Source organism: Phyllostomus discolor, chromosome 3 (assembly GCF_004126475.2).
Source record: "Phyllostomus discolor isolate MPI-MPIP mPhyDis1 chromosome 3, mPhyDis1.pri.v3, whole genome shotgun sequence".
NCBI lineage: Eukaryota > Metazoa > Chordata > Mammalia > Chiroptera > Phyllostomidae > Phyllostomus > Phyllostomus discolor.
In genome coordinates, this window is record NC_040905.2 from 187,908,698 (window position 1) to 187,929,963 (window position 21,266).

General features: G+C 38.8%; 2 protein-coding genes across 3 annotated transcripts in view; one reads left to right on the forward strand and one right to left on the reverse strand.

Moving 5' to 3' along the window:
- ERP44 (endoplasmic reticulum protein 44) overlaps window positions 1-6,051 on the reverse strand; it is a 66,114-nt gene extending 60,063 nt beyond the window's left edge. Inside the window, exon 1 of one of the 2 annotated variants that reach the window (XM_028512625.2) lies at window positions 5,818-6,051. In XM_028512625.2, coding sequence (XP_028368426.1) covers window positions 5,818-5,874 — 57 coding nt within the window. In that variant the 5' untranslated portion in view covers window positions 5,875-6,051. The remainder of the gene's footprint in view (window positions 1-5,817) is intronic. The other variant, XM_036021974.1, reaches the window with a different exon arrangement.
- Window positions 6,052-6,180: 129 nt separating this feature from the next.
- The window catches only part of INVS (inversin), a 132,557-nt gene continuing 117,471 nt past the window's right edge, over window positions 6,181-21,266 (forward strand). Inside the window, exons 1-2 of the mRNA XM_028505629.2 lie at window positions 6,181-6,452; window positions 9,678-9,807. Coding sequence (XP_028361430.1) covers window positions 9,702-9,807 — 106 coding nt within the window. The 5' untranslated portion in view covers window positions 6,181-6,452; window positions 9,678-9,701. The remainder of the gene's footprint in view (window positions 6,453-9,677; window positions 9,808-21,266) is intronic.

A 21,266-nucleotide genomic window follows, 5' to 3' on the forward strand; every position in this document is an offset into this window, starting at 1 on the left:
AGGTTTAATCAAATTAAAAGGTGAGCTCCTGGCAAGGGTAGGCTTCTGACACCCGAGGCAAAAGGACATATCTACAGGCCATCTTTTTACAGGTAATTTTCCAATTAAAATGTAGCTGTGCTCTTATTCAATCAAATTTCCTCTAAAGCAGCAGTTTTCAACCTTTTTCATTCCATGGCGCACATAAACCAATTACTAAAATTGTGTGGCACACCAAAAAAACATATTTTTTGCCAATCTGACAAAAATAAATAAATATAATTTTCATTCGTTCACGCCAGATGGCTATTGTTGTGTTGGCTGTTGTCATTGTCATTTTTTTTTAATTTGACAGTCTAAGGGAAAAGAGATCAGGTATTACATGTTTTAAAAATTCTTGTGGCACACCAGTTGAAAATCACTGCCCTAAAGTATCATTTCTAAAGATGTCACCCTTAAAAGGGATTTTAATAGAGACAAATTGCAGGCCCTCATATCACAAAATCTCAGTCATATTCCATTCCCTAGACTCCCAAAACAGCCTATTCAATCTCATTCAATTTTTAGTTGAAAAACTTTGGTTTCAAGAAGGAAAGTGACTTGCCCTTTGAGAAGAATCAACACTAACACTCAAACTTTTATTTTCTGATTTTAACTAGTATTCACTGGTGCTTCCTTAAATGTGCTATCAGGCAACCAAAAGTCAAATCCCTGCTCACTGATAAGGTGCTGAGATTTTCCAGGTTACTGCCCTTGCACAGACAAGATACACATTCAAGTTTTGAAACACTACTGGAGGCGATTTCCACATTCTTTACCTCAACTTTGTGTTGCTTTCTGAGACAGAGCGAGAGTGAGGCTCTAAATGAGCACTACTCAATGACACTTTCTGCACTGATAGAAATGTTCCATGCTCTGTGTGGTTCAATACACTAGCCACTAGCCACATGTGACTGCTGAGCACTTAAAATGTGGTTATGGTAACTGAGAAATGCAATTTTATATTTTATTTCATTTTAATAAATTTAAATTTATAGGATAACTCTAGACAACTGTAACTTCAGTCATTATAACTGCATGGTTTTCATATTCCTTCCCACCTAATAAACTGAGTAAGACACTGATGGTAGGGTCCCTCAAAAATTAAAAGATCCCAATTCCTTTTTGCCAGGGTCAAAAATTCTTTTGATTCCTGAACAAATTCTTTTGATTCCTTTTTTCCAAGATCTCTTAAATCTAGTTAACCACAGGTCCCACTACTAGGCTCTGATAATCTTAAGGAAAAAAATGTAAAAAGAACTGGGACTCTGCTATTACTCAACAATTTTCCTTAGCTCAAATACTAGGATGGTTTTTTGAGATGATTTCTTCTTTCTTTTTATTGCTTTCATCTAATATATTAATAATGTTCGTGTCTACAAATGCAGGTGACTAAAAATTAGAAGCATTAAAATGTAATGCTCAAAGTTCTACATAATGAGAAAATCACGGGGCTGGAAAAATCAGAGATCTTATATCACAATATCACCAAGGGAATAAAGCAGTTAGAATTTGATTGCAATATTCTGAAGGACAGAGCCAAGACCTGAGATCTAAGACACTACACAAGGACTTCCACAACATGGAGCTTTTCCCTCCTCTCTCGAATGCAGTAATAGGAATGGTGTGAATCCACTAAAGAACATGATCTTTATTTTGGTTAAGGTAATAATGAGCTGTTCATGTAAATAGGCCAAAGGGTCTGCTAGCTTCTTTAGGGCCAATTCTGACAACTGTCCATGTCAGCAAGCCAGCCAGCAAGCCTTCTTAGAAAAGCAAAGCCAAAAAAACCCCCTCCGAAAACAGGTATTCATGTTAAAGATTTATTAAGCTACTGAACCTTTTTTATTCATTCCATTCAGGAGCAAAAATTAATACATCAATTTAACCCTTCATGGTCTACTCTCATCTTTCTTCAAGAAGACTTCTCTGGTTCTCCCATCAAGAAGTACATACGTAATGCCTCTTTCAAACATCTACAGCTGTCCTCCTTTTTAATGGCTATGTTGTGAAAGTGCAGATTCTGACTCAGTAGGCCTCGGGTGGGGAGCTGGAGGCAGCTCCCAGGTGACTCCCAGGTGATGCCTAGGCTTACAACCACACTTCTGGGTGGCAAGATGTTTAACCCACTTGTACAAATACCTTAGGGCATCTATCACTTTCCTTTTGGAATTCTAATTATTTACATACATATCTTCTCTCCCTCCACCAAATTATAAATTTCTTGGAAGTACGATATGAATCTCAAATATCTTTTTCTCTTTAATAGCAGATAGCAAACAGGCATCCAAGTAACAGGAGGAAAGGAAAGAAGAATGCCAATAAAATGAGGTTCCTATGGACATGGACAACAGAGTGGTCACTGCAGGGGAGAGGGGAGTCTAAGGGGACTAAATGGTAATGGGAAAATATACAATAAAAAAACAAAATAATAATAAAATAAAAAGTAAAGTTCCTGTAGCCTGGGTCACAGTTCATCTCTGTGGAATGAAAGGTAGGCTAAAAATCAATAACTGCTGTGAAAAGTCCAACCGTTTCCAACCACTGACTTGGTTAGATGGAACCGAGCACAGCGCCCATCAGCACCGGGAAAGCTGTGGTCAAAGCGTGGTCTTCTCCACACCGGATGGGTGACAAGGTGAGGGGGCACAGGTCTGCAACCTGCTGAAAGGCTCGAAGATGTTTTCCAGGAAATACCCAATCAAATAATGAGTCTATTAATTAGGGGAGTTAGAGGAATATCCTTTTTGAAAAACAAGATAGACTACACAAAGAATCACTGAATCTTCGAATCCAATGTGCTTACAAAAAATTTAGTTAGGTGGTTTATCCTAGGTTACAGTGCTCAGTACATGGAAGACTTGGAGCTTGTGCGTAGATGCCCTGACATTCAGTCCAGCATTCTTTGCTCTGTGCTGCCTCTTGAATGGACACTAAATGAATAGGCAAAGTAATAACACTTTGCATTGTTCTTAAATTGTAACTTATGAGTATACCTATTCTGCATTACTGGAGGAAGTAAAAGTAAACATTTTTTAAGGGACAAATAACATGAACACTTATAACATTACATATGTACAGAGAAATAGAAATGGTTAATAAATATGAAATATTTAACTTTGGTTGTAATAAAAGAATGTAAATTTAAATCAGATACCATTTTGGTCTACTAAATTGGCACATATTACAAAAACACTCACACATTGGTACAACTTTCCAGTACAGCAATTTGGTACAATGTACCAGAAATACTAAAAAAGACATACCGTAGGATCCAAGAAATATAATTCTAGAAAAGTTACCTGAGGATATATTTGGAGATTTGCAGTAAATATCATATGTGTATCTTTTGTAAACTTTTTAATAATTTTGTATTTATACCCAGGGAAAAAATGATCACAATGAATTTTTTAGGCATGGAGTGATATTCCAAAATGCCTTTGAGATCAGGGAAAACTACTTGCCTATAAAAGTTTAGAATTATATGTTTCAGCTGTTATCAACACCACTATATCTGGATAGATCTAGTTCTTTAGGACTAAGGTATAGTTTGCCTGAAAACAATTATTGCAGTAAGAGAATGTATGGCTTTTTAGAACAAGACACTTAAGAATAAATGATGACCTTGAATATTCAATGCCTGCACATGGGAGGGAATATACAAGTCTAGAGGGAAAGTGAAGGATGAGGAAGAAAATATACTGGGGAAGATAAAGAATGTATTTTCAGACAGGAAAGATACTGAGTCAGCAAGTTCCATCCCTAGGACAGAACTACCAGTTAGATAAGTAACTCAAATTAGATTAGGCAGATGTTTTGTAAGTATTTGCTAACTGGTATATATTATTAAAATTACTTTGGTAAATACTGTGTTCAAATCAAATCTAGCTTATCTGGATTATTTAACCTTTCCTTGGGCTTTAGTTTTCTAGCCCATAAATCTTTACAGGTATCTCTAAAGTGTTTTTAAGTTTCTATTCCTCTACCTTTACTTAGATAAATATACAAAATGCTAACTAGATTTTAGAATTACCAGGAAAAAAATTCCTTCTTTTTTATCGTTAACTGGATTTGTAGTTTTCTATAAAACATATGAGTTATTTCAAAATAAATTCTTTCTCCTTCTTAAACTTAGCTCTGTAATCAAACATACCATTCCAAAAAAGCACACCCGATGTAATTTTCCTATTCAGTGTCAACTATTCTTTCCACTGTTTTAAGATTCCCTTTGCATTTCCTCCCCAGTAACCTAAAAGTAATTTCTGGCAGACAACTCCTATTTCAGGCCATTTTGTTGATACAGAAAAGAACATTATCTAGTGTCCTTAAAGAGAGGGTGATCTCTAATAACAATGAGTATTAATCCAGTACTTCCAGAAGGAAAAGAGAACCATAGTGTATAATGAAACTACCAAAAACTAACTGTATACTGAATATTTACCTATATACAAAGTCATTCATTGCTGTATATGAGTGGCAGTAAGATACTTCCTCATTTATTACCATGTCTACATAAAACTTTTAGTTCTCAAAAATACTTTAACATCCCCTTTAGTTTTTTTATAGTTTTTTCCTCTGATCGTTCCAGTACTTACACAGTTTTTGTATGTGACTTGCAAATCACAGAGGGATGACAGGAGGGAGAAGTGGGAGGAGAGAGACAGAGAGAGAGAGTGAAACTAGTTTAAATACAATATTAAAATTCTTATGTACTGTGGTAGAATAAGTACTGTAAGTCAAGTGACCTGATTCAAGTCCCATTTCTGCTGATAACCAGCTTATATGACTTCCTTTGAGTCACTTAATCATGTTTCTTACATTGTAAAGAAAGTGATTTTGACTTAATGTCCATTTTAAATTTGGCTTTTAAAAAATCTACAATTAAAGTTTGTTCAAACATTGTATTATAATAACAGCTCAATTACAGGTATGTCATTTTTTCCTATATGGAGTTAGTTCTTCACTTTTGTCTCATCTTGGCCTGCAGCCTCGATTACTTAGGTTGCACATTCAAGATGCACTTTGGAGGAAAATGTAGTGGAGAAAGATTCTTTCATAAGATGGGATGGAGCTGACCAGGTGAGGGAGTTAAGGAATGAATGCATATGTACGCAAAAAAAAAAAAATGTGATTATTCTCAAATCAGGAGCACTGAAGAAGAACTCTGCTTAAATTTGGGGGAGACGGCTGTAACAAAAATTGAGGGAGGCCTTGAACTGAGACTTTCAGGTAATAACAGACTCCACCTTTACACCTTAAGTGGACACCAAACTAGTCTCCAGTTCCGGGTTCCCAACCAATCATATCAAGCCACAACAGAGGGATCTGCCAACCCGGGCACCGTTTCAGGACTCCAGAGTGAGATTCCACGACCCCAGCACCTGTCGGCCTCACACAGTTTCCAAAACGAGGTGATGAAAAGGAACAGTAGTAGGTCTATCCCCGGTCCTATTCGATTCAAGCTACTACCAGGTCCAGGAGCCCTCGAGACCGAAACTACCTCCAAACTTCAGGGACAGGGGGAGCGCCTCGCTGTGACCCTCCCACGTATCCTTTCTCCAGGGCCAATTCTCCTATTTACAGGTCCCAAGCTCCGACCGTGGTTTCTCAGGCCTCGGGAACCCCCGGAGTGGAAAGGGGACAGACGGATGCCAAGAGTGAAGGCAGCGGGGGAGGGTGCACTCCTCACCACCGGAGAAAAAGATAAAGCAGGATAGGGACAGCTGTGTTCCCCCTCGGCCACGGCGGGAGGCCGTCTCCGCGTCTGTCGAAGGCTCTGTCATTCCTTCACTCACTCACCAGGAGCAGCAGGGAGCATCTCAGGTCGCGTAAGGATAGGAAGACGACAGGATTCATGATAACGCTGGGATCCGCGGCAGGGACAGGCGTTGGCTGCTGGGAATGGGTAGGGTTGGACTGGGTTAGGAAAGGGCTGGGCTCCGGGAGCCGGCGACAGTGGAGGATCCTCCCAGCAGCTACACCCCGTCCTCTCGACCCGGAGCTCCAGCGGCGAACACCCGGGACAACTTCCAGAGAGGCCTCTCAACCCTCACTTCCGGGTCCTGCCCACCTCGGAGCACATTGGGAAATGTAGTCCTGCACCTCTCTAACTGAGCTCGTCATTAGGCACCCAGAACTCCTTTCCCATCAGGCCCTCGGCCCACGTCCATCGAGTTCTCTGCACGCGAGGCCCTGTGGGATAAAAAGGGCCAAGAACGGGTGTACCCCTGTATTTCGGAGGAATAGGAACTACAATTCCCAGAGGACTGTGCGACCCAGAGTCTCCGGCGGCCCTCTGAGGGGCTCAATCAGTTTCAGCGCGTTGGGGTCTGCCCCAGCCGGATGTAGTGTACTGCCCTGGCGGGATGGGCGGCCCAGTGGGGGTCGTGCCTCCTGGAGCCGCCCCTGGGACGTGAGTCCTGGAGGAGGCAAGGGTGAGTAGGAGGGTTCCTGGCTGGGGAAGCTCCAATCGATCTGCACTGCCTTGGTCCCTGCCGCAGACTCCAGGGCTTGTGGCCTGAGCTGTGGTCTGAGCCTTCTTCATTGGTCTCCCCCCCTGCTGCCTTTTCTTTCTGCGCTAATCCCTGCATCATGAAGCCGGAGCCCCTTCTCGGGGCCCAGGATGAATAAGTAAATGACTTATCCCTAATTGTTTCTGTGGGCTCGTATAAGGAGTATATATGAGATAGGATGGGAAAGCACGTTGTAAACTGAAACGTTCCAGTGCTAAAGTGATTGCTGGTAGTGCATGAATCACTGCCCATCTGACAATTAGTGAATTCCTTCGCCAAGCTGTTGAGGCACAGTTACCTCTCCGAGCTCAAATACAAACACCCAGCCGGGTCACTTGCCCCAAATGGAAGCCAAACAAACAATCACTGCTAAGTATCAGGGAGGCATTCTGCGTTTTTGGATTCTCCCTAAGCCTTGCCTTTGCCCCAGCTTTCCTGCTACTTGGAGTGTCCTTAACCCCTTCTCTATCTGGAATTTCATCTCAAATAGCATTCTCTAAGAACTTCCCAAGCAACCAGCCCTTTCGTCCAAATCAGACTTACTCCTCCTTGCTTGTGACTGACTACAGCACCACTAGTTTTGTACAGTTATAATTATTACACCATTTATTACACTGGCTTGTTTTATAGTTAGTAATGATGATGAGACCTTTGCATTTTATAACACTTTATAATTAACAAAGTGGTTTTGATTTTCACCTATAAGTATTATTACAAAAAACAATAGTGCTAACAAATACATTTGAGGAAAAAAAAAGAAAGAAAGAAAGGAACTAGGAATCACTTTCCCAGCTGACAAAACCAAGAACTTTTAGTTATGTTTCTGGTCTCCTAGTCCAGTTCTCTAACTGCTATACCACTGATCTCTCTCTCTCACAAAGGAGATGGAAATGGGGGGTTTAAAGAGAACAGATACTCACGAGCATAAACTCATTACTCCAAGAAATTAAACTTTGATCCGCTCATGCTCTGGACTTAGCACCCAGACTGACTTTTCACTCTGCAAACATCCACTGAACAGCAGCTATCTATCTGTTGGTGAAATAGATATATATATAAATATAGGTGAATGAGATTAATTTTTAGTGTATTTTCAAAGAATACAAAGAATTTGGGGGGCGTGATTCTCACGGGCCTCAAACTCTGATCACTCAGAATCTAAAATGATATGTATCCGAGTTAAGAACAATACCTAGCATATAGCTGGTACTTAACTTGTCGAATGAATCAGCAAGGGCTACCTTTTCCATTTTTGTATTTTACAGAAAGTCAGAGAGCTGAGGTAGCCAAAGGGCACACTGCTTGTTATTAATGGAACAGGGCCCTAGTGCAATTATTCATCTACAGTGTTTCTACCTCCATCCCTGTTTTGTAGCTTCTTTCAAGTCACTTCAGTATAAGCCTGCATATGACAGTGGATTTTCTTACATGACACATGTGCTAAGACATGACAGAAGTGTCTCACAATGCCCATGTAAAAGAAGGACATGAAGAGCTGACCTTTACCAAAATTAAGAAAACACTTTCACTGTAAGGCAGAATTGAAACTGCATATGTTTCTCAGTGACAGCACGAGTACTAGCTCATCAGCAGTGATAAATTTATCTTAACAAAACTCCCAGATTCTCAGGAGTCACAGAGATTGGAGTCACGCTTCTTGGTAAAATCAGAAGAGGGCCTTGTCTATCTTTCCAACGGCTATTCATGCACAGTAGCGGATCAACAGCTGCTCTCTTCAAATAGCTGTGTGTGCTCCATTTTGCCATGATCCCCATGATTCCCTGTGTTTCTTACACTTTTTAACTCGCTGCTCCTTACAGGCATTCAGTTTTGTTAGAACATGTTATGTTCAGGAAGGAAGTTTAAGTTCATTGATGCAGCTACTCTTTCCTTCCCATCAGGTACTTGAATTTTTGCTGCATTTCTGATGTAATCCAGTTTTTGCTTAAGCACTCACTATTTTCCTGTGCATCGAGTGCCTTTCTAGACAGTTCTAACAACCATATCAGATTACCAGTCAGAACAAAACTTTTTAAAATGAAGTATGGTGGTGAATCCCACTGATGTGGTGTTCCAAGTAAGGTCCTAAGGTCAGGATCTCAAGCAATGTATATTGCCCTGGTAAACACAAGGAGACAGCAAATAAAAATTCTGCCTGTGCTCTTCATGAAAGAAAGAACTAAGTGCTGTTTTTCCCCATTACTTGGAATACTTATTGCCAGTCCCTTTCTTTTGAGAAATCAGCTGATAGTCTTATGAGGACTCCTTTGTAGGTAACTCTTTGCTTTTTCTCTTGCTGCTTTTTTAAAAAAAGGGTTTTATTTATATTTGGAAAAAGGGAGGGAGAAAGTAAGAAACAGCAATGTGTGGTTGCCTCTCATGCACCACCAACTGAGAACCTGGCCTGCAGCCCAGGCACATGCCCCGACTGGGAATCAAACCAGCAACCGGCAATCCTTTGGTTTGTAGGCTGGTGCTTAGTCCACTGAGCCACACCAGCCAAGACAGATCTGCCTGAACCATTAGTTTACATCATACTTATTTTGTGGCTTGGTTATTACCTTTTTTTTTTTCCAATTTATTTATTTATTTTTAGAGAGCAAGGGAGGGAGAAAAAGAGGGAGAGAAACATCAATGTGTGGTTGCCTCTCATGCACCCCGAACTGGGGACCTGGCCCACAACCCAGGCATGTGCCCTGACAGGGAACCAGCAAACCTTTGGTTCATAGGCTGGCACTCAATCCACTGAGCCACACAAGCCAGGGCAATTACTTTTATTCTCAATATCAATTCTAATCTTTAGGATCATGCAGAATCAAATTATTTATATTAACTTAAGAAATCAAATGTGGTTTTGGGGCCCTGTGCCTAATGTTAAATATCAAGTCTACCCCCATTTTTTCCCCTCGATAGTGCCTGGGAAGGGTCTTGGGAGCATCTAACCCCTTCATTTTAAAGATGAGCAACTTATACAAGGAATCACCTAATTTGCCACATTATGGTAATTCTAAGGTTAGGACTGCAGGTTTTCTGAATCCTAGTCACATATTCTAGTAAACCATATTTATAACATATTCAATTATGACAGATGAGACAGGTTTCAGAAGTGCTTCCTGTGTGTGCTCATGACTGAAATCATTGTTTCAGGTTGCTTCAGTTGTTGAGAAGACTATGAACAGATCAGAGAACTTGCTCTTTACTGGCTCCTCATTAGCATCCCAAGTTCATGCTGCTGCTATTAATGGAGATAAGAGCGCTCTTCACAGGCTCATCATAGGTAAGCAGTCCCTGTAACTACAGACACTTTAAAGATAACTCTTTGTCCTAAGGAAGTTTGTTAAACTTAGTTTTAATTTGCACTGTATTATACATTTTAGTTGAATTACATTAATTATTATTTATATTTTGTTCCAAAACTTGAACAAGAAATAAAGTAAGTCCTGAGAATTAAAAATATAGATTAGAATCAGGGGAAAGTACTTGAAAAATAACTGTGTATTTGACATTGAATCTGGATATGTAACACTAAGATGGTGAGATAATTCATCTTCATAATAACAGAGATCTAGAATGAGGTAGTCAATAATGATCTTTAACATTTAATGTATACCAAAAGTACTAACATTTACAAATAATTTAAATTATAGTGATTTGAAATTGATTCAATATTCCCCCATCATTGATTCAGTTGGTGGACATCAATTCAGTGCCCTAGCTAGCATGCATACGGAGATAGGTCCAAAACAGAAGTTCTAGACATAGAACCAGGCGAATAGGAGAGACAGTGTTAGAGGACCAGAGGAGTAGGAATTTTTCAGAGTTGTAAAACCCACAGATTCACCTATTCATAAGTCACTAGTCTTATGACTAATTAGTCTTCCTAAATAAAATAAAAATGTATATTATTTGTGATCAGCTTACATAGCATGATTAACAGCTTGGGTTTTTAAAATATCCACACCCCTTGAACTTCACACCTATTTTTCCAGACTTCCTTTGCGCCCGCCTTTCCGGTTTCTCCAGGAACTTCTGCCCACGCGCTCTAATCTCTGGCTAGGCTTTCTGTTCCCCAGTACGCCATGAGTTTTGTCTTACTTTTCTCTACGCCTCTGTTTCCTCTCTTTTCTACCTTCTCTCCCCTTACCTTCCTCTCTACTAAATAAGCTTCTACTTATCTTTAAAGACAATTTTTTTTTACCACATTCTGTGAAGATGTATTTTTTCTATTAGGAATGTTATCACCTGATAGCTCAGCTTCCTACATTCACAGTTACTCTCTGGAACTTGACGTCTTCACTACCTTTGAATCATTTATTGAAACATTCCACCATTCGGCTCACTAATGAGAACAATAGTTTTTCTCCTTTTTTTTAAGTTTTTCAAAATTTTTTCATTTTTTTTTCCTCTTACCATTTAGTTCCCTTTTATTCCCTCCATCCCCGCAGTCACCATATTGGTCTCCATGGCCATGAGTTCTCTTTCCTTTTTGCCTCATCCCTCTACCTCCTACCCTCCCCGACCCCTGAGCTGTCATCCTGCTCTCCACAAGTCTGTCTCTATTTTGCTTTTTAGTTCAGCCTATTGATTAGATTCCACATATCAGTGAAATCATATGGTATGTGTCTTTCTCTGACTGGTTTATTTCACTCAGCATAATGTTCTCCAGGCCCATCCATGCTGTGACAAAGGATGAACTTTCCTTCTTTTTTATGGCCAAGATCTTGTCCATTGTGTAAATGCCCTGTAGTTGTTGTATCCACTCATCTACCAATGGACACTTGGGCTGCTTCCATATCTTGGCCATTGTAATTAACACTGCAATGAACATAGGGGTTCTTATGTTCTTTCAAATTAGCATTTTGGGTTCCTTCAGGTACACTCTCATGTTCCCAGAAAAGGGATCTCTGGGTCAAAAGGCAGATTCATTTTTAATTTTTTGAGGTATCTCCACACTGCTTTCCATAGTGGCTGCACCAAGCTGCATTCCCACCAACAGTGCAAAAGGGTTCCCCTTTCTCCACATCCTCGCCAGCACATGTTGTTTGTTGATTTATTGATGATAGCCATTCTGATGGGTATAAGATACATCCTTGTGGTTTTAATTGGCATTTCTCTGATGAGTAGAAAACAGTAGTTTTTCAAGGTCCCTGAGTCTTCCACAGTCTATTACCTTTCCCAGGTTCAACTCTCAGTCTCCTTCTCTCTGTACCTTCCCCTGTATTTAGCCCTGATTCCACGGTCTATTATTAAAATCCTTCTCTTGGAAAAATTATCTTTTCTCCTCACCTTCTCTTGCATCTGGCTGTTGCAGTCCCAGCTCTGGGTGGACCTAAACCATCTACCTCTGCCAAGCCCTGAACAATTTAACCTTCCTGGAAGGTTGGGAACACCCTATACATTCATGATTACTCACCTCAAATAGTCACCCAACACTTTCTGCCCATAACACCACATTGGTCCATAATGAGAGTTTCATACCTTCTTGTTCCGCCAAACCTCAGACTGCCAGTTCCCCTCCCTCCATGCTCACCTCGTGCTTTGTGCTTCCTGTAGAAAATGAAGACCTTAAGTAGGAACTCCCCTACCTCTCAGCAAGGTGTTTACAAATCAGCCTACACCTGCCTGCCTTTCCTTCTCTCTTTCTGCTAAAACAGAGCAAATATCCCTTTCTGTCCAAGGTCTGCTCTTCCACACATGCTGTGTATTCTCTTTCTTCCTGTCTTGTCAGGGGCCTAGCTCCATTTTTAAAAAACCTGATTACTATATCTTCAACCTTTTCTTCTACTCTAATTCTTACTGTCAACATTCAAACACATTCATTTGTCTCCATTATTTAGAAATCCCTTCTCTGTTCCTTCATTCCCCCTCCAGGTTATTGCCATGTCTCTCAGCTTCCCTTCATAGCTGTACCAGTGCGCAGGCTAAACTGCTATAACAGTGACTTAAATAAGATAGAAGTGTATTCATTCTCGTAATAGTGCAAAGGTAATTGGGCAGTTTAGGTTGGTACACATTTCTGCTTCACAGAATCATCCAGGGACGCTGTTAGGGCTTGTCTCTGCCATTCTCAGCACGTGGCTTCCACCTCTGGGTCAAAAGCAGCTCCATTGTAGTCACAGCCCAGTCATGCAGGACATAGACTGGATTTAGGCACAGAGCCATAGTTAGGACAAAAAAGGCCAAAAGAAAAGTCCTTCCCTGCGTGGCATCATCCCAAACCTCAGGGTGCTCAATATGTGAAAATACAAGTCAGAGAACAGATATGGGGGCAATTATCACTCCCTCCCCACACCAGGCTTCTGGAGCTGTCTGTACCTGTTGTCCCCACTGTTTTACCAGTCTTTTATGAAAGAAAGAAACATACTTTCTTATCTTGAAATAATACACAAGAAGCAGTACGTAAGACTTACATGTACAATTTAACAAATAAATATAAAGCAAACATCCATGTAACCACTCGAGAGACAGAGCATTATTCCCCCGAAAGCTCCTGATACATCCTTCCCTCCCCTTTGGAGTAATGGGCCATCTTGACTTTTGTGGTAATAATTACATTGTAGCTTTACCACCTAGATAAAGGTCTTAAAAACTTCAGTTCTACAGTGCTTTTTTGAAATTTTTGCTAAACATCCTGTGTTTACTTGTACTGAAAATTGTGTATATAGTTTTGTTATTTGCCGGCTGAAAACTCTTTAATTGCTTCCCATCCTATTTGGAATAAAATTTAATATGTACCTGTACCTTTTTCCCTCTCCAGCCTCACCTTTCAGCACTCTCTTACTAGAGAAACTTGCTTTGTTTCCACTTCTTAATCCTGCCAGCCCTTTCCATCTCAGGACTTCTGCCTGCATTACTGTCCTTCCACTCTGTCTAAGACTTAGTCATCTGTCAGATCCCAGCACTCAAGTCACTGCAGAGAGGCCTGCTCCAACCATCCAGTCTCAGAGAATTTCTTCATTGTGTTCTCTCTTGGAACTCAGTAGTTTTCTTTCATAAAACTTGTCTCAGATTGTAACTGTATATTTACATGCGTAACTATGTCCCTCCTCTATAAGCTAGTAGCATCCATGACTATTGACAGTGTCTGTTTAATTCATCGCTGCATCTGCAAAATTCAGCACAGTACTTGGCGCATGGTAGGCATGTGAGAAATATTTGTTAAAGGAGTGAATAAATGTTAGAATCATTCTCTTATATATCATACCTTCTAAGAAGTCTATAATCGTCTTGAGGGCTGGGAGTAAATGTGCACTGGGTTGAATTGAATTGAATGAATCGAGAGTCAAGTTAGGACTAAATTCCAAAGGGGAAAAAAATTAAGTCAGAATACCTAAGAGAAAATATCTTATAAAATGAACCCTTTATTACTTTAATGAAAAGTATACTTTTGAAAGGAAACAGAATATGTATTATGTTGTAAATTAAAAATACTTAATAGAGGCTCAGTCATACAGATTAACTAATGTGTTACATAATAAAACTTGAAATAATTCCCATAATTTTATATCCTGAAAGGGAAAAAAATCCAACAAAAAAAGCAGAAAAAAACAATGATGTGAAACTACTATAAAGCTGATAAATTTATTTATTAATGGGTTCCCTATATTTTCTATTATCTTGTCTCATCACTGACTTGGAGCTGTAACACAGTTCATCTTTAAGAATTCTACCATTGTGTCTTCTGTGCAAAATCACTGATACCTTTGCTCTATGTCATTTCCCAATATTTGTATTTTCCTACTAAAATAATAACTGTTTCTCAGGATGACAGCTGGGGTGGGGAGAGGCTAGAGGGTGGAGGGATTGAGCAAAAAGGAAAAGGGACTCATGGACAGGGACAACAGTGTGGTGACTGCAGCGGGGAGAGGGTATAAGGGGGCTAAATGGTAATAGGGAAAAATACAATCAAGAGTAAATTAAAAAAAAGAAAATAACTATTTTATCTTAAGCTTCAGTGTATCTTACATAATATTCTTTTATGTAGCACATTTCATTTTTCTAAACTAGTAACGTAGTACTACAGATGAATTATGTTTTTCTTGAGTCTTTGCTCACCAACTGTTCAGTGAATTCATTCACTTTAGCATTTTCTATTTCCCCTTCTCTGTTTCCATGGAGAAATGTGTCAGTGATGTGTTTGCTTCCATAGAAACAGATGAGCATCTCTTTCTACATACACAGCTAATTAAATCGAACACTTTCTGTGCTGCCCAGTATCCTGGAGGAGTATTGAAGAGCCTTTCCCTGAGTGAGACATCATTTTAGTAGCAATTTTTCGTGTTTAACCTAATACAATAGATTAATGTTTTAACGTAACTCATTACATCCTAGATTCAGATGAATTAGAGCTCTATCCTGGGCCCTAAAAGCGTAAACATATGTAGTAATATCCTTATGTGCTATGGTTATCATTTATAGATATGTGGCTTCTTTTCTTGGCATCAAACTGAAATAATTTGAATGAATACCAGAGATAGAGTTGATAACGATATTTAGTAGATTTAATCTAATACTGTACAATGTAGTATAGTAGAAAGGATATGGATTTTTGAGTCAGACAAACCTGAGTTTTGAGTTCTGGCTTTGTCACTTGTTAGTTGTATTACGTTGGCTAAGCCACTCAATCTTTTTGAACGTAAGTTTCCTCATCTGTAAACTATAGATTATAATACACTGCTTATGTGAGAACTAAATGAGCAATGACTGTAACACATCTGGGGCGACTCTATTACGGTATTGTGTATTTGAAGGTTTCCAAGAGAGTAGCTCTTAAAAGTCCTCATCATACTTGAACAATTAAAATAAAAATTTTATCACAGGAAAAGTCCTCATCACAGGAAAAAATGATTGTAACTAAGTGTGGTGATACAACAAAGAATAGTACTGCTCTGTTTGTGAAAAACAAACTAAATCATATGTAAATGTGCACAGCAGGTGCAGTTGATGTTGTCATTGTTGCTGACAGGGTTTGGGGCGGGCGGCAGTGGCTGAGTGACCAGGCGGCATCTCTCTGACTCTGCCACAGTGTCCTCCCCCATCCAAGTTCGGAGCGAGTGTGTCTCCCAGAATCGTTTTCTCTCTTTGTTTTTGACATCTCCCTTACACAGGAGTTAGCTGTGGCAAGGAGGCTTATAAGTGGTAGAGTTGTGGCATTTTTCATGATATTTCTTCCTTTACCTCAACCCTGACCCTAAATGTTTTATAAATGCTTCCTTAATACATATGTATATGTCGATATACTCACATGTATATGCATCCATACTAATAACAGTGATAAAATTAGGCAGCATTTACAAATGAATGTTATGTGTGCCAGGCACAGTATTAAGTGTTTTGCAGCTTACTAACTCATTTAATAGCAAAGCACTACAAAGAGTTTCAGGTACTGGTATTACCCCCATTTCATATGTGAGGAAACTGAGGCTTAGAGAGATTAAGTAGCTTCTCTAAGAAATAGCAGAACTAAGGCTGAAGCCTGGAAGTCTGATTCTAAAACGCGTGTTTTCAAATACTAAACAATGAGCCAATATTATATTCCTGAAAACACATGCACATTCAGATGTATGAATGCACGGGGAATGAGACAAGAAAGAAACCCCGGTCAGGTCTAAACCTGACTGATGAAGTTAATGGTTATCTGGATTGGATTTTTCTTACCTTTTTTTTTTTTTAGCTACAGGCCCTTTTGGCAATCTGGTAAAGCTTATGGCCCTTCTCAGAACTATGCTTTTAAGAGTTTAAATATAATATATAGGAATCCAAAGAAAATCAGTTATATTAAAATATAGTTATCAAAGTATTTTTAAATTATGATATAGCAATATGCCTATAATCACTTTTTAACCATTAAATAGCAAAATCTAGAGGCAGATCTAACAACTATGAACATTTCAAAATAGCCGTAAGTGTAAATGATACATTAAGATACCACAACAATTATAATGAAGTAATATGTAAAAATATTTTATAAAATCTCAAGTGTCTTCAAAATATATGTTATTCTCATTTTCTATTTTAGGACACTGAAATTTAGAAGTTAAGAAATTTAGTTGTAGAGCTTACAACTGCCAAGTTGAGAGTCAAACCAAATCTTTTGATTATGAACCCTATCTTCCTTCCACTGTGCCTGTGTTGCCTTCATAACAATAAGCAGATACTTTTTAAGTGACCACAGCTGCCTTCCCATGATTATGACAGTACAAAGATGTGACATAAGAAATGGGTTAGAGCAGATGGAGTGCATCTTTGATGCCACACAAAGGTGACATTTTGGAACAAACAAATAAGACGTCAGTAAAGAATGCTGGATTTACTTGTGTTGGGGAGTATGGCACCATGGTTGTTGTGTAGACTGGAACAACTGTCATTACAAGTGACAGTCATTTCCTCTGACTGTTAGAGTTGGAGCTCTGGTGTCTGCACATAAGAGTCCATTACCCATACAGACTCCTCTGCTCCAACCAGCCTTAAAATAACTGAGTGCAGTAGAGCAGTGGCTTTCCCGCCATGGTTCCAGCCCACTTTCTGAGCGGTGCTCCGGCTGAGCACATGCAGAATGCCAGCCCCACTTAAGCAAGCACCAATTGGCCATGGATTAGAGGCTGGCTCTACAGTTGCCAGAATAATTAAAACAGTACAGCACACTAGCCAGCTGCTTTCTATATTAGCTGCCCCTGAAGGAAATGCACATTTACTGGTAAGTGACTGCCACCTAGTACATGTTAGTTTACATCAAAACCGCTGCATTTGTACATGTTACAGTTACCAAACACTTCCAAACAAATCATTTCACTGAGACATCAAAATACGCGATTGTGTGGGCAGGGCAGGTATTGGCTGAATCTTATCACTGAGGAAACTAAGAAAGGTGGTATGGTAGGTAGATAAAGGCCCAGGCCTCTCTTAGCCAAGAAGCTCAGAGCCTGATGGGATCCTCATCACTCAGAACCAAACAGGATGGAAGTGAGGCTGAGTGCTGCTCTTTTCTTTTTTCTTCTTTTTTTAAATTTAATCTTTATTTTTTTCTAATCATGAATATGGGATACATGCCTTCAATTTCCTCAAATACACAAATGTTTGCTCATTGGCACAACACATAGAATGAATGACGTAACCCGCATCTTTTCTGTTGGGAAGTGTCAATAACCAGTTATACAGAAACAAAGTATGCCAGGGACTGAAGAGAAGGTTGAAGTTTCCTGTATATTACAGCAGACTTGAGAAGAGCATAGCAATTGGCCTAAAATGCTATGTCTTAGGTGGGAGAGTTAACTATTAACCCCATGGTGCTGCCTTCACTTTGGCCTTGAGAAGCTTAATCAGTTAGGATTATCCCAGTATGTGATGATTGCCTCCATCTCTCAACATCTGTACACGTGACCCCAGTTCCCGAATCTTCTCCCTTACTAAAGCTTCCAAGGAGGAATTGCACACACTTCAGGGGAAAATTACACTGTGAAGTGCCGCCATCTTGCTAACACTAGGTACTGCTGATTGCGTAACACTACCAAATAAGATGCTGGTAGAGAGAGTTGTTTAGTCATGAAAAACAACCAGACACTAGCCTTATTGTCGCATATTTTCTGTGAGTATCATTTGAACTCCAGGAGGGCTTAAACAATAAAAGGAATACACTCTACCTATATAATACATTTTAGTTTTGGAAACAATTTTGGGTTCAAATGAGTCCGTATCTATAAATGCAATGGTGAATGCAATGACAGAATCTCTGGAGTCCTCTGGGTTTTGTATGGAGATCCTTATGGACAAAATAACACCTAGCAGTTTTACCTCTCAGAAGACTTGCGCACGGGGGCTCCTAATAGCACATATGTTGAATCAAATGAAACCTTGCCATATGTCTCAAAACCAAGATGTTGAAAAGGAACACTTGTCTCCTCCAGGAAGAAGTCTGAATATATTTGTAAAGCTCTTTTAGATTTCAAGAACCATGGCCTTTCTTGCTTTATTACCAGTATACACAGAAACATGGATTAGCAAAGTGAGTTATCTGAAAAGCTACAAAGCTACTTCTGGGTCCCAATATATCCGAGATTGAAATATGTATTGAAATATTTAGAAGTAAAACAGTAGCTTGATTACAGACACAAGACAATTCAGACAGAAATGCGACACCTCTTTCTTCATCTAACATTTCTATTTCCCCAAAGAAAATATTTTATTTGGTCAGTTTTCTTCCCCCATTAGCAGAGTTCTTTGTCTTCCTAAAACAAGCCAAAACACCTTAAAAGTAACTGGCCTTTCTCCACATCCCTGCCAACACTTGTTTGTTGCTTTATTGATGCTAGCCATTCTGACAGATAGGAGGTGATAATCTCATTATGGTTTTGATTTGCATTTCTCTGCTTATTAGTGAAGTTTAGCAACTTTTCTTATGTCAATTGTCCATCTTTATGTCTTCCTTGGAGAAGTGTTTATTCAGGTCTCTTGTCCAATTTTTAATTGAGTGGTTTGTTTTTCTGGTGTTGAATTGTCTGAATTCTATATAAATTTTGGATATTAACCCCTTATCTGATGTATCATTGGCAAATATTATATCTTCTCCCATTTAGTAGGTTGTCTTTTCATTTTATTGAGTTTCCCTTGATGTGCAAAAGCTTTTTGTAAAGTACATGATTGTCTAACCACTATGCTGTGTATCTGAAACTAATATAGAATACTATTGAATGTAAACTGTAATTGAAAAGTGAAAGAAATTAGGATGAAATTGTCATTGCCTCATCTGAAAAATTATAACTGGCTTCCCTTATTTTCAACTCTTACGAGATTGCCCTCAGCTCATATATGAATACCTGGTCAGTACCTGTGATGAAAGGAGCAAAAATTTTTCACTTAAAGTTCATGGCAGGAGCCGTGTATCTTTCGTTGTTTTTCTTGTCAAGTAAAGTTTATTGAGCTGTATGTAACATGGCAAATATTGTAAACCTGACCTTGTAATGTACAGTTATTTAATTTTAACAAATATATAGTCATGTAATTTCCATCACCATCAAGATACAGAACAATTCCATCACCCCCCCAAGTTCACATCTCAGCCCCTGCCGACCAACCACTGCTCTGTCTTCTGTCCCTGCAGTTTTACGTATCCCAGAATGCCATGTGAGTCATATAATATGTAACCTGTGAGACTGAGTTTTTAACTTGATGCATTTGAGATTTTTTTCCCGTGTTCTTGAGTGGATCAGTAGTAGCTCATTTGTTTTCATTGTTCAGCAGTATTCTATTGTGTGGATATACTAGAGTTTATTTTGTCATTCTTCAAGAACATTTGAGACATTTCTAGTTTTTAGCAATTGCAAATGGAGCTTCCATAAATATCCACATACAGGTTTTTATGTGAAAATAAGTTTTCATGCTTCTGTCCACCCTGTGTAAACACCTAGAAGAGAGATTATTGGGTCATGTTAGAATGCAATAATAACTAACTTAATAAGAAACTGACAGTTTTCTTTAGTGGCTGAACCATTTTGTATTCCTACCAGTGATGTCTGAGATTTCTAGTTGTTCTACATCCTCACCAGCATTTGGTATTATCAGGTTTCTTTTGATTTTGTTTTTTCCATTCTGATAAATGTTGTAATGTCATCACATTGTGGTTCAAATTTGTATTTCCCTGTGTAGTATGACATGGAACATTTTTTTTCTTATGCCTATTTGGGGAAAAGTCTATTCAGACGTTTTGCCCATCTCTCATTACATTATCTGTCTCTTTATTGTTCACTTCTAAGAATTCCTTATTCTGGATAGAAGGTTTTATTGGAGATATGTTTTGCAAGTATTTTCTCCCTATTTGTGGCTTATCCTTTAGTTTTCTTAATAATGTCTTCCAAAGAGTTTTTTAATTTAGATGAAATCCAATTTATCAATTTTTAATGGATTGTTCTTTGGTATTGTATCTAAGAAATCTTTACCTAACCCAAGATCACATAGATTTTTCACTTTCATTTGCTTCTAAAACTTTTATGTAGTTGTAGAGGTTTTACATTTAAATTTATGATTGATTTTGACATAATGTTTGTACATGGTGAAACATTTAAGCTAAGAGTTTTGGGTTTCTTTTTTGTTTTTGTACATAAATATCCAATTTTTCCAGCACCGTTTATTTAATAGACTATCCATTGGTTTGCCTTTGCACTTTTGTCAAAAAAACAGTTGATCATATCTACTGCTGTATTCTCAGTTCTCTTTTTTATAGTGAGCTTTTTTATTTTTTATTATGTTTTTTTCCATTACCATTTATCCTCCTTATAGCCCACCCGCCTCCTCCCAGTCCCACAATCACCACACTATTGTCCATGTCCATGAGTCCTTTTTCCTTTTTGCTCCATCCTTCTACCCCTAAACCACCTCTCCCCCATAGCTGTCATCCTGCTCTATCTTACTGATCTGTGTGTCTGTTTTTTTGCCATTTCATTTAAATTGTGATTTTTTTTATTATTTATAGCATTCCCTTATTTTCCTTTTAATGTCTGCAGGCTCCTTAGTGATGTCCCACTTTCGTTCTTGATATCAGAAATTTCTCTGTGCTCTGTTTTTAATGATCATTTTGATCAGAGATTTACTAATTTATTGGTATTTTCTAAGGACCAACTTTTAGCTGTGTTGGTTTTTCTCTAGCATTTTTCTGATTTTAATATCATTGATCTCTGCTCTTATCTTTTTTAATATAGTTTATTGATTATGCTATTTACAGTCATCCCATTTTCCCCCCTTCAC